The 12344-nt window shown below is 57.5% G+C and overlaps 5 protein-coding genes across 6 annotated transcripts; all 5 read right to left on the bottom strand.

Annotated features, from left to right (window-relative positions):
• Nucleotides 1–132: 132 nt before the first annotated feature.
• Nucleotides 133–968, bottom strand: ABB37_03534 (hypothetical protein; the record flags this gene model as incomplete). 2 transcript variants are annotated; one of them, XM_015800905.1, is made up of 1 exon in its annotated part: nucleotides 133–968. In XM_015800905.1, the coding sequence occupies exon 1, from the start codon at nucleotides 676–678 to the stop codon at nucleotides 133–135; it is 546 nt and encodes a 181-aa protein (XP_015660912.1). In that variant the 5' UTR covers nucleotides 679–968. The 2 variants fall into 2 exon arrangements, with proteins under 2 accessions (XP_015660912.1, XP_015660913.1); XM_015800906.1 differs by having other exon boundaries at nucleotides 133–885.
• A 417-nt stretch (nucleotides 969–1385) lies between these two features.
• ABB37_03533 (hypothetical protein) lies at nucleotides 1386–2753 on the bottom strand (the record flags this gene model as incomplete). The annotated part of the gene is made up of 1 exon (XM_015800904.1): nucleotides 1386–2753. One exon carries the CDS (start codon nucleotides 2751–2753, stop codon nucleotides 1386–1388), a length of 1368 nt encoding a protein of 455 aa, XP_015660911.1.
• A 605-nt stretch (nucleotides 2754–3358) lies between these two features.
• Nucleotides 3359–7487, bottom strand: ABB37_03532 (hypothetical protein; the record flags this gene model as incomplete). Its single annotated transcript, XM_015800903.1, has 1 exon — nucleotides 3359–7487. The coding sequence occupies exon 1, from the start codon at nucleotides 7364–7366 to the stop codon at nucleotides 3359–3361; it is 4008 nt and encodes a 1335-aa protein (XP_015660910.1). The 5' UTR covers nucleotides 7367–7487.
• A 586-nt stretch (nucleotides 7488–8073) lies between these two features.
• ABB37_03531 (putative mitochondrial 50S ribosomal protein L13-like protein) lies at nucleotides 8074–8767 on the bottom strand (the record flags this gene model as incomplete). Its single annotated transcript, XM_015800902.1, has 1 exon — nucleotides 8074–8767. The coding sequence occupies exon 1, from the start codon at nucleotides 8680–8682 to the stop codon at nucleotides 8074–8076; it is 609 nt and encodes a 202-aa protein (XP_015660909.1). The 5' UTR covers nucleotides 8683–8767.
• A 1223-nt stretch (nucleotides 8768–9990) lies between these two features.
• Nucleotides 9991–12006, bottom strand: ABB37_03530 (putative Vacuolar ATP synthase catalytic subunit a; the record flags this gene model as incomplete). Its single annotated transcript, XM_015800901.1, has 1 exon — nucleotides 9991–12006. Exon 1 carries the CDS (start codon nucleotides 11821–11823, stop codon nucleotides 9991–9993), a length of 1833 nt encoding a protein of 610 aa, XP_015660908.1. The 5' UTR covers nucleotides 11824–12006.
• Between the last annotated feature and the right edge of the window lie 338 nt (nucleotides 12007–12344).

Below are 12344 nucleotides of genomic sequence, written 5' to 3'. Positions count from 1 at the left end.
TGTGTACAAAGCGAAGCAACGGCAACAGATCAGGCAAGCGCGACCAAACGGCGAAAGAGAAAAAGGAGAGGAAGTAGTCTAATTTACATATGTGCGAGAAATACTTTACACAAGAAAAATTTCTTTCGGAAGCTACAGACCGTATATTTTGTTGATCTCAGCAGTAGTGAACTCCGTCTTCTTCGGCTTACTCATCCGCTCCACAGAGGCTTGGAACTCGTCCTTCGGCATCTTCTTCGATGTGACGCCCTCCGGATGAAAAGCGTAGCGCTTCTCGCTCTCCGCCATGTTCGCCTTCTTGCGCGCAAGCGTTTCGTCGTACATCCGGCGCACGCTCACCTCGACCTCCTCGGGAGAAATTGTAGCCTGCGTTGCCACCTTTGGGTCGCGGCGATTGGCGTAGCCCGTGGCTGCCGCAGCGGCCGTCGCGTCCATCACGGCTCGTCGCTGCCGGCGCTGCTCCATCTCCTCATCCACCTGCCGCTTCACACTCTTCTGCAGCGCCTCGCTGGAGATGGTGAGCGGGGCCGCCACGGGGTAGTAGCGCGCCTGCAGCTCCGCCAGCGTCGCCTCCTTGCGGGACAGTGATTGTGAGTAGAGACGATCGACAAGTTTGTTCTCTTCCTCCGCAGAGAGGTGGGCGCGACCCACCATGCTATCATCATAGTTTGTGGTCATGGTTGAGCAGATTAACAGTCAACGCAGCCCGTGTTCACTCGTGTATTTCTCCTTTGTTTGAATGCAAGACTGCACAGACGGCCAACGGTGCTTCAATTACAGAAACCAGCTTCGCGTCTCTGATGTGGATCTTCTCTTCTTTGGCTGCTGATGTTTCCGCAAATAATGTCGGTGATTGCACGTGTTTGTTGGATCGCTGAGAATACTTTGTGGGGATTTGATGAAGTGAGGCAACGACAAGAAAGCGCGGCAGGCAATGAGTATCACAAAACCAAATGAAAGCACCTCCTTTAGAAAAGAAGCGAGGAGGAAACGGGGAGACTTGATTGTCGGTGCTCGCGCAATAGAATTACAGAAATAATGTCCATGCTTGAAAATACTACAGAGAAGGGTGTGCGTCTGAGGCGCGGTGACAGCGGAGCAGAGCTCAATTGCTAAGAGCGCGGACAGCAACGGGAGCAGAAAAAAGAAAGTTGTGTTGAACGAAGAAAGAGCAGTTTAAGCCAAAGATAACGAAAAGAAGAGTGCATGCGCAAAAGACAAAAAGAGCACGCAGCGAAAATATAATAAGCTCCACGCAACCACCGCATGGAAAAGCAGCACTTCAAAAGCGAGAAGAAAAATATGCACACATCGACAACGCATTCTCATTCAAATCTGTTTCAGCTCTGCACAATAACTACAGACGCCTTTGAGCTGCCAGACTTCTACTTCGTCAGGGACGTGCGGTGTTGATTCAGAAATGCTTCGACAATTTCCCTGTCGTGGAGGTAGTAGTGGTGCAGCGTCTTATGCTTCTTGTCGTCCAGATCCACCACACCAACGCGGTACACGTCTGGGCCGCGCTGCACAAAGACGCCGCCGACGTCAGCCGGCACACCGGTCAGCCGCGAGCACGCCGTGGAAGCGTCCGGCGCACCGCGGCGCGACGACACGGCAATTATGAGCGAGACGTCCCTTGCCGTCGTCGACACATAGAAACGTTCCTTACACGTTTCATAATCCAGCATCGGCCGAACACGCCGCGCCTCATCGACCTTCAACGCTCTGCTGAATGTATCTGGGGCGGTGCAGCTGCAGTGCGCTGCTGGATCCCCGGGCAGCATAATCCACTCCACCGCGTCTTTGTCTTTTGCGAGGGACCAGCGATAGAGCAACGCCACGTCCAGCACGGGGAGCTGCTTGTCAGCCGCCACGTCTGCGGGCTCGTCCGCCGCCGGTGGGGCACACCCGCACAGCTGCAGGTGCGACAGCGGCGTCAACACACCCGAGGCGTCGATGGCGTCGGCGACGCCGCACAGCTCCGACACCGTCAGCGTCGTCATCGTCGGGTCGCCGCCGGGCGACTGCGCACCTGACGGGCAGCAGCGGACCACCTTCAGATTGTTCTGCGGGCTGTGCATGAGCCGCCGCAGGCCCTCCCGAGTAGACAGCGAGGTGCGGAAGAGGTAGTTGGGGCAGTAGGGCAGGCTTGGCGACGACGTCTTCTCGGTGTGAGCGGGGGGTGCGGAGGCCATCGTGGCGGGCAACTCGTCTTTCTTGGCATCTCGCACATCTTTATAGCACCGCATCTGCCCGTACCGGCAGTGGCGACGCTTCGCCTCTTCCACCCAGTACGTCTCACCGTCCACCACAATGCCGACCACCTGCGGCGACTGCCACGCGCCTTTTGGCTTCACCTCCACCGCGTAGTCGACGGCTCGGCCACGTGCCTCGGCGGCGGTCACGTCAACCCGCAACAGGTGCGCGGGAATGCTTGCAAAGTTGGGCACAACGGTTGCCTCGGTAGCGCCGGTGATCAGCTTCCGATGCGTCGGTGGGACGACGGCCTCGATAGCGTTGTACAAGGCGGGACCCAAGGTGATAACGTCGCGGCAGCCGGCGTACGCCCGCAGCGCGCGGTAGCACTCAGCGCATTCCTTGTGTGCCGCACGGCGAACTCGCAGGGCGATCCGCTGCATCTTCGCCGCAGATGTGCGCAGCGACGACGGTGCACTCGGGAGGTCGGCAATGGGCAAGTCGACCACCACGTTGGCCTTTCCAGCGCCAAGAAACACGATTTGCGAATCACGCATTACGGTTGTTGCTTCTCATTCTTTGGGGGGAGGGGGGGGGGAGGTTCCCTTTGCAGATTGCAGGGGACGGGTTGCCCCGCTGGGGAATCCGTAAAGCAAACAAAAAAAAAGGTAAGACGGTAGCCAACGACTCAAGGTGCAAGGGAGAAGAGAAAAAAGAGTTGCATACATCAAGAGTGCAACGGCGACCATCATCACAATCCCACCCGTCATGAAGCCGCAGTTCATGAGGATTCTTCGACCGTCGGAATAGCAAGCAGAGAAAACAAAGCAATGCCGTACTTTGTACCAGCACGTCTCTTCCTCGAGGATGAAGGATGGTCTCTTTCCTCGTGGCAGCTGATCCTCTCGTCTCTGCTGGATGCGTTTTCATTTTTATTAATGCTACATAAGCAGTTCGGCGTAAAAACATATCCTTTTATGTGGAAGCCGCCGCGTGAACGGCATTCATCCAGCAAAAGACGTAGGAGAACAGAAAACAAAGCAGAACGTCTGAGCCTCCGGATTACAATGCAAGCGCCAATGCCTCTTGCTGGGGGGCTCATACCGCTACGCAACCTGGAGAGGACGCATCGGGCGCGCAGACGTGGGTTCATCCCGGCACGTTATTTGCGACGCACGACGTCTGATGGAGGTGAAGGTACTTTCGGAGAAGATGGCGTTGGTGCAGCTGCGTCCTTTGCAGTTCCTTTCCTCAGCAGTTTCAGGATCGCTTCTACCTGGCGACGCGCATGCGGATCGGTCTCCGTGACCTGCGCGCCTTCCAGAGACCGCTCTCGCTTTGCGGGTAGCCTCAAAAAGCCCTGCCGACGCAGCAGTTGCGCGGCACGAAAGCACTCGTCTGCATTCCACTTCGTAATTGCCGCTAGAACGTCAGGGGAAAGAAAAGCATCGGCTGGAGTGGCCTGCTCCCGCTCTTCTCGCGTTGTCGCGGACGGAGAAGCACCGTCGCCTACCTGCGCATCCATCTCATTTCCCTGTACGCGCATCAGTAACGTAATTGAGCGCTCCCACTTTGACGGCCCGCTCGCCTCGTCGGCCCACACCATCAGCTGCTCCGGCAGATGTCGCATAAAGCGCCGATGCGGGAGGAGAAGCGATGTCGCCGTGGCACCGCATTGACGAAGCACCCGCACCAGCGCCGCCCGCTCCGCGTCCGTTGGGCGCTGCAGCACGTTGAAGAGCAAGAGCGCCGCCCGCCAGTCCGCCGCATCCCCCGCTGCAGCGGCGAGAAGGAAAAGGTGCGAGGTGAAGGAGGCGGGGATCGGCAGATGCAGCACACGACTCATGGCTACGTGCAGCGACGACAAGAGAACCCACGTGGCGCAGGGGGTCGTGGTGGAGGCAGCAGGAAAAGAGGTTCCCGATGCTCTCTCGACAGGGTGCACCTCGATGGCGTGGCGAACAACGCGGCGGGCATGCTTGAGAGCCCCGCTGAGCTGCTCCACCTCTTGGAGTCTGTTGAATAGCATCTGTGCCTGCCGCAAGGCATCTTTTGCCACATCGTCTGCATACGTTTCGCTACTTCTCTCAGCACGCGGATGCTGAGCACCGCTCCGCACACACGCCTGCAGAAGATCATCGTTCGAAAGAAACACACGCAGCAGCCGGGCGATGCACCTTAGCAAGGCGTGAGGCACGGGACTGTCCACTGCCCCTTCCGCGATACGCCTCAACGCTTTAATCGACAGGACTGGCTGCCTCTTCTCCACCGCCGCTCGGAAGCAAGAGACAGCAGAAAGCATGGAAGACGCAGGGCGCAGTCGTGCCAATGGGCGCGCTTCACCAGCGGAGATGCTTGGGTGGCTCATGCACGACAGCAACCAATGCTCCTGCGCACAGCGCCCAGTGGCCGCCTCGGCCGTGAGAACGCGGCTCACCGTCGCGGCAGGCAACACACCGAGAAGACGCTGGAGTCCATGCACGTCGAGATCGTCCGCACGCACTTGTCTGTCCCCACCAGCGCGCACAACGTTCTCCAGTGCTGCCTCATCGTCTAGAAGCGAGAAGGCAGCCCCAAGGAGCATCCGTCGCCGTGATAGATGCTCGAGCTTTGCGTTCATTCGAGTAGGGCGCGCGGCAACCGCGACGGTTGCGTGCAGTTTCTCGCAAAGCTGGCGCGTGTCGTGGAACTGCTTCAGCTCGATCAGCATCAATGGGAAAGAGAACGAGTTCGCAGCAGATGAGGCAGCCAGCGACGCGTCCAGCTCCGTCCAGTGCCGCAATGCGTCCTTCGCTGGTGCAGCGTAGCCGACTTGTGCCATGGCTTCGCGCAAACTTGGAGGTGGCGGTTTGTACTTAACCGTGTGCGGCCTCCGAGGCCCCGCTGGCGCCTCGAGTCGCACGGCGCCTGCCTTTTCCTTCCGTTCCAGTCGCGCGCACACCTGCAACCCTGCTTTCCAATTTCCCAGGAGAGTGTGCGAGGCCAAAACGCACGGCAGCGCCAGCGCCGCGTCATCGACGAACATCGACGGAATACTGCGGACGGCGGCGCTGACGAGGGAGGCGTCCAGCGTGACACGCAGCAGACACGCAGACCTCAGCACCGCCAGCGGCCAGTAGAAGCGCTCCGTGGCAGTTAGCTGCACCGTGCCCCAGGCCGCAAATGCAGCCACCCATCGCCAAAACACGTCCTCCGTCAAGCGCGGCTTCGCATGTTCGCCGCCGAGGATGGGCGCGCCCTCGATGGTGTGCGTCGCACGCAGAAAGGCAGAGAGATCCGCCAGCAGCGCCGCGCAGTCGGCGGGCGTGGTAGCGACCCGCTCTCGCCATCGCTGCAGCCGCTCATGACACACGGAGGCCACCCCGGAGTCGCTCGTGTGCGGATGCGCAGCGAGTAACCAGTCCTCGCCATCCCTGTCAGCAACTTCTGTGCTGCTCCCAACAGGCGCATTCGAAAGAGAAGAACGCCCAAAATGATGTGCCCTCGCGGAGGCTGGAATCACCTTGTAAAAGTAACGCTGCCGCTTCTCACTTGCTGCGGCGCACACCAACTGCGAGAGCGAGGACGACTGAAACGTGCAGCAGTCAACGTCAGACATGCTTTCCTCCTCAGCCTCATCGGAACTGACAACCCCGCTCGCGGCAGCATTCGTCGCTGCTGCGTCGTCGGCGGCACGACGCGCTGCAAGAAGCAGTGAGCGCAATGGAGACAACGACTGAGACTGAGGACAGCAGGACAGCAACGTCTGACGAGTGACGGCATCCCCTTTCAACGCGTAGGCCAGGGCCTGCGGGTAAGACAGCTTCTCTGCCGCCGCACGCGTGAGAGGGGGCAGAGAAGATCCAGCAGAGTCTGAGTCATCCACATTCCCTTCGATCCGCTGCGTTGTCGAAAGGAAGTCCTTCAGGTCTAGCGGTAGCTCCGTGCCTTGCGGCAGGAAAGGAAGCAGCGGCACGGCCATGTCGTAGTACCGCGCAGCAGACGCGAGCGACAAGGCGAAGCCCCACTCAGCTTTTTTTGTGCTGCTCACAAGACGTCGCGTTAGGGAGCCGGCGTACATGCGACGTGCGGCGTGGCGCAACACCTCGACAGCGAGAACCACAAAGTCGGGGCGCTCGGTCCGTTCTTTGGGAAGCGTGGCCAGCAACGAGTGCGCCTCCGCGTACGTTTGACGATCCGGCGGCTGCGCGAGAAAGGCCTGGCAGGCCGACAACCACGTGGAGTCACGTTGTGTACCTGCCTCTTCCGCTGAAGACCCGAAAGCAGAGGAAGGAAAAGAAGAGGCATTATCACGACTGCTACTGATACTGCTTAATCCTGATTCAGGTGACGGTGTCGGGACTTCCCGCGGCGTCGCCTGCACAAAGCGCTCGAACCCTTTGCGGATCGACAACCGCACCGCCCGACTACGCGCCACCACCTCCAGCGCCGCCGCCCAGTTGCCCGCCTGGCCTTCCAAGCATGCGTGTCCCAGCACCAGACGCTCCTCGGCCGAGCGCGACAGCGCCGACCGACCGAGCAGGGTAAGATGTTGCGACAGCTTCAATGCCATGGCGGCGTCTTGCGGGGACCGGCGACCTAACTCATACCCATGCAGCATCACGCCGTAGGGGACGGGCAAGAGACCTTCTGGCAGCGAAGGTCGCTCCCGCAGGGCAGCCGAGATAAGCCGCGCAAACTCCACCATGTACGTGGCTCGCTTCAGAGCACCGTAGGTCTGCACAAGACGCGCGTCATCCACCACATCTCCTGCAGCCAATACGATGTGGGCAACATGCCACGGCGAGGACGCGACGCGCCGGCTGACAAAGGAACGTTGTGCCGCTGACATCTCTTGCAATTGCCACGGCAGCAGTTGCAGCGCCGCCCGCCAGGAAACTCGCTGTCGCTGTACCACATTCCAGACTATCTGCGCATCTTCCGGGGAGGAAAACAACGTTGGGACTGCGGACGACGAGGAGGTGAGCTCCGTGGTCGTCACCGGTGCGGTGACTTGAAGGTGCGTGAGGGTCTCATCTAACAGTGACGCAGTCGACGCTGTTGCGGAAGCTGGTGCGGCTGCACGCATCTCTCGCCAGCACCGCAGCAGCGCATCCGTCAGCGGCTTGCTCCCTGCGTTGCAGCATAAAACCAGAGATGACTTCACATAGTGTTGCCGTGAAAAATGCATAGCGGCACACTACGCTGCTGTGCGTGCAGCAACATGAAAGAAACACGAAAAGACTGAACACAAAACAAGCCAAGAATTGCTTGCGACCGACCGAGAACATGTCGCAGAAAAAAGAAAACCTTCGCTCGTAGACGAAACGTAGCCAAGAAAAAAGGAATAGGGTGAGTAGCGGATGGCGAGGGAAAAGGGAGAAAGATCGCTGGCAGGTCCGCAGCTTTCGGCGTTGAAGAGTTGCACCAGACCCTTCGCACATGCCTTGTATCACGTTCGCAGCTATCTGGGCCTGCGAGAAAAATAAGTTAACGGCACGATTTGTCCGCTTCAAAAAAAAAAAACACCCTCCGCGACAAAGGACGATGGAAGACAGACAGCGTCGCAATGAACCATTTTGTTTTCGAACACGCTTGCAAAGCGCAACGTGGGTGCTTCATTTTCAATTTCTTCACTGCTTATATGTGAGCTGGTAGAATCACTGACAGCAAAATAGAGGAAAGGAGGACCAAGAATCACTCCACTGCAACATGCATGCATCCACATGCGCGCACGTAGAGGCGAGTTTTCTTGCCGCAGCCAACAAGCACGCCTCCACACACTTCTTTTCTTTGGTGTATTCTGCTTCCCTACGCAGTCATGCAGGGCCTCACACCAGGTGCGTTTCGTCTTTCCCCCACCACCCACCCCGCTTCGAGGAGGAGAGAGGAGCAGCACTACATCATAAACTGGTTGGGCGACCAGCGGCGCTGGAACATGCGGTCCTTGTACTTCCAACCAGCCCTCTGCGCATCCACCCACACCAACGGGCGTGGACTCTTGTCGCCGTGCGGGTGCACGCTGCCCTCGTACAGCCACGCTTTTTCTAACGGCGCCGTGCGCGTCTTGAGCTTCCGCACGAAGTGGCGGTTCACTTCGTCTTTTAAATACCACCACATCACCATGCACGGGTCGCGCTCGTACATCTCGGAAAGTCGGACGCGGTAAGTGCCGCCGGGGTAGGCCGTCTGCCACGTAATCGGCACGCGAATCCAGTTGTCGCCCGTCATGACCGCATCTTTGATGTTTGTGATGACTACGTGGTCGCCGGTAATCATTCCCGGTGTGAAATCGGCCCGATGCTGACCTGTGATGTACTGCGCGGCGATCTTCGCCACGTGCGGCAGCTGCTCCCCACGCGCGTCGAGCAACCACCACCGTTCGCCCTCACGGCACAGCCACTGCTTCGACAGATCATTATAGAGCGGGAGGCCCTCGGGGTGAAACTTGTGGCGGCGCAGGACGCTCTTGAAGGGTGCGCCGGCCTGCGCAGTTTTACGCAGCATGGCTCTTCGAAAGTTGCTAAGAAAAATGATGGAGTTGAAAAAAAAAAATGCCCAGCAACCCGTCTAGCGTAGAGCAGAAGGTGCTGCAGTCGAATAAAAAAGGAAGCGGGAGAAGGAAGAAGGATCGTTGTCTCGACAAATTGAGGGGAAGGGAGGAGGGGTATCGGAAAGGGAGTGCGCAGAGAAGTCCGGTACGCACTCCGCACGCCTCTGGTAGCACTCAAAACACACGTCGATATGCTTTCAACGAGGCAACGTTTCGAGTAGAAGCCGAAATAAAAAGAGCAGGAGCGTTCCACGTGTCAAGAAAGCGTGAGAGAAACAGATGATCCTGTAGAAGCTCTCAGCCAGTCATCTCTTGTAGAAAACCGTGTTCAAGTGCCCAAGGAGACCGTTCTTTTGCGAGCTACCGACGTCATCCTCCATCGTTTGAACATGCGACTCAGGATGGGACAAGAATAAATTGTGAGCATCTTCCTCGCAGCCTGTGCATACGCACTCACACATTCTTCTGAGGGATTTTTCTTTCATTAGTTTTTTTTTTTGCTTTATGTCAACTTACGAATTTACTGCAATTCGGCCAACGGGGGGAGGGAAAGAACAAATGAACAGCAAACCACCAACAAAATATCACTGACCGAGGTGCGACTCCACAGGGGCACGGCCTTTGTATCGCGACAGCAAAAAGACGAAGAAATACGCCGTGAGCGGAAACGATCACTTACACCCATTCTTAGGGATCAGTGGCGCCACACCGTGAATCTGCCGCTACGTCTAACAAAGCTTCGAAGGAGGAGGGGAGAAAGAAAAAAAAACACCAACGCCAGCACTAAACCGATAGAATCCAGCAAAACAAACAGCGAGCTATTTCACACAGACGGCAGATGAGTTGGAGGACGTGCACACACCAGCTCATCCCCACACTCGCATACAATACCTAAAAGAAAAAAGGAAACAGCTCTTACACTAATCGAGAGAGAACAGAAATGAAAACGTCGATAACATCAATAAATGCTTCGTCTTGCTTGAACTTAAAAGACGGAAACACGTACTTCAGAGGGGAAAAGAAAAAGCAGGGATATTACTCCCATAACACCTCATGCAAACACCTTATGCCTTTTCCCGTGCCCAAACCTTACTACCCTAGTACACTGCGCCCCATGAGACACCGAGGCGTCCGACGCCTACGCACGGAAGAGCCGATGCGTTTCCCTCCGGCAAAGAGAGGGAAGCCAAAAAAAAAAGGAAAACAAGGATAGCTCAGGAAAGCGAAGGGAGTGGGTGATCCATCGATTCACTTCGCCTCTCTCACTGCAACAGGGAGTTGAAGGCGCTGATGATCTCCTCGTTCTGTCTCTTGAAGAAGTCGATGTTGGCCTCCTCGCCCTCGATTGGGTCGCGGAACTTCATCTCGGTGAGACCGGTGTAGATGGTGGGGATCTTCTCGCGGATGTAGTTCCACGTGATCTTGTGGTCGCCGGCCGACTCGGCCACGACGCGCTGGGCTTCCTCGTAGAACGTGACGATGTTGCGCAGCATCCAGCACGTCTTGTACAGCGGGCAGAACTTGTCGTACGGGGTGAAGGCGTTCTGCTGGAGGAACTCTTCGCGAATCACCTTGGCCACCTCCAGAATGATCTTGTCGGACTCGGACAGGGAGTCCTTTCCGACCAACTGCACAATCTCCTGCAGCTCCTCCTCGCGCTGCAATATCTCTGACACGACGGCGCGCAGACGCATGTAATCCGAGTCGAAGGTGTTGAAGAAGGGCTCCAGGGCGTTGAGGTACTTGGAGTACGAGATGAGCCAGTTCACCGACGGGAAGTGCTTGCGCTGCGCCAGACGCTTCTCCAGGCCCCAGAACACCTGCACGATCGACAGCGTAGCGGACGTCACCGGATCGGAGAAATCACCGCCGGGCGGGGACACGGCACCTACGATCGTCACGGAGCCCTGGCGCTTCGGGCCACCGATGCACGTGACAAGGCCGGCGCGCTCGTAGAAGGAGGCGAGACGGGCACTGAGGTAGGCCGGGTAGCCACCATCCGCAGGCATTTCGGCCAGACGACCCGAAATCTCACGAAGGGCCTCGGCCCAGCGAGAGGTGGAGTCGGCCATCATCGCAATGTGCTTGCCCATATCACGGTAGTACTCGGCGAGGGTGATGCCGGTATAGATGGAGGCCTCACGGGCCGCCACCGGCATGTTCGACGTGTTCGCCACGAGACACGTGCGCTTCATAATGGACTCCTCGCGGCCGTCGATGACGGTGGTCAGCGTGGGGAACTCCATCAGCACCTCAGCCATCTCGTTCCCCCGCTCGCCGCAGCCGACGTAGATGACGCAGTCAGAGTTCGAGTACTTGGATAGTGCCTGACTGATCACCGTCTTTCCACAGCCAAAAGCACCGGGAATGGAGCACGTACCGCCTTGCACCGAGGGAAAGAGGGCGTCCAAGACGCGCTGGCCGGTCAGCAAGGGGTGATTGCCGGACTCCTTCTCCGCGACAGGGCGTGGCGTACGCACGGGCCAGCGGTGCATCAGGCGCAGCGACTTCTTCTTGCCGTTGTGCTCAATCTCTACCACGTCGTCGTCCAGCGTGTAGTTTCCGGCGGGCTGCACCGACGTCACACGGCCCTGCATGTTCGGCGGCACCATGATGCTGTGGTTGTTCATCAGCGAGTTCTCCGCCACGGTGCCGAGGATGTCGCCACCCGTCACGATGTCGCCAACCTTCACCGTTGGCGCGAAGTCCCACTGCTTCTGGGCGTTGAGGGCGCGCACCTGGACCCCCTTCGGGATGAACACGTTCTGCACCATCTGGTAAATTGTGTCGAGGGGGCGCTGAATGCCGTCGAAGATCTCGGACATGATGCCAGGGCCCAGCTCGAGGGAGAGGGGCTTGCCAGTGCAGTAAACCGGGTCCCCAACTGTGAGGCCGCCGGTCTCCTCGTACACCTGGATGGTGGCGGTGTCGCCCTCCAGACGGATAATCTCGCCCACCAGGCGGAAAGAACCGACCTGCACCAGCTCGTACATCGCACTTCCGCTCATCTTCTCGGCAATCACGACGGGGCCGGAGACGGCCTTGACGGAGCCCGTCTGCTGCTCCGACTCAAACGCGTGTTGATCGCGAGCCATTTTCCTTCCGTGGGTGTGTGCGAGGAAACGTATCGAACAGAAATCGTTTTCTAAATGAATCGGCGTTGCGGTGATCAATACGAAGCGATGGTGTGGGTGAAAACGATACACAGCACGGCCCGATGCAGATCTCACAAGGGAAAGACAGAACGAAAAAGAAAAAAAGGTTTTCTCTTTTCTCCTGCAACAATGTCAGCGTTAAATAACGTTGATAAATATATATGTATATATAGAGTGCGACACGGACCCGTTCGTAATGCGTTTTGCAGTAGTAACCGCCATTCAGTATGTTAGAATAGTAATGGATAGTTTTCCAAATAAGAAAAGAGTTAAAAGCAATCGACGTGGAGAAGAAGTTGGAGGAGAGCATAAACGAAAAAAAATAGGAGGTAAAACACGCACACCACGATGAAGCGCATCGGAGTCAAGTATCAGCTGTACGATTCATTGGGTTTTTTTCACGCTCTTTTGGGATGTAAATGTATTTTTAGGCGTTTCACTCCTGACGTGTGCGTCCTTGT

The sequence above is a fragment of the Leptomonas pyrrhocoris genome (genome assembly GCF_001293395.1).
Source record: "Leptomonas pyrrhocoris isolate H10 chromosome Unknown, whole genome shotgun sequence".
NCBI lineage: Eukaryota > Euglenozoa > Kinetoplastea > Trypanosomatida > Trypanosomatidae > Leptomonas > Leptomonas pyrrhocoris.
Note: the sequence above shows the minus strand (reverse complement) of the source record. Positions and strands in the feature narration are given on the sequence as shown.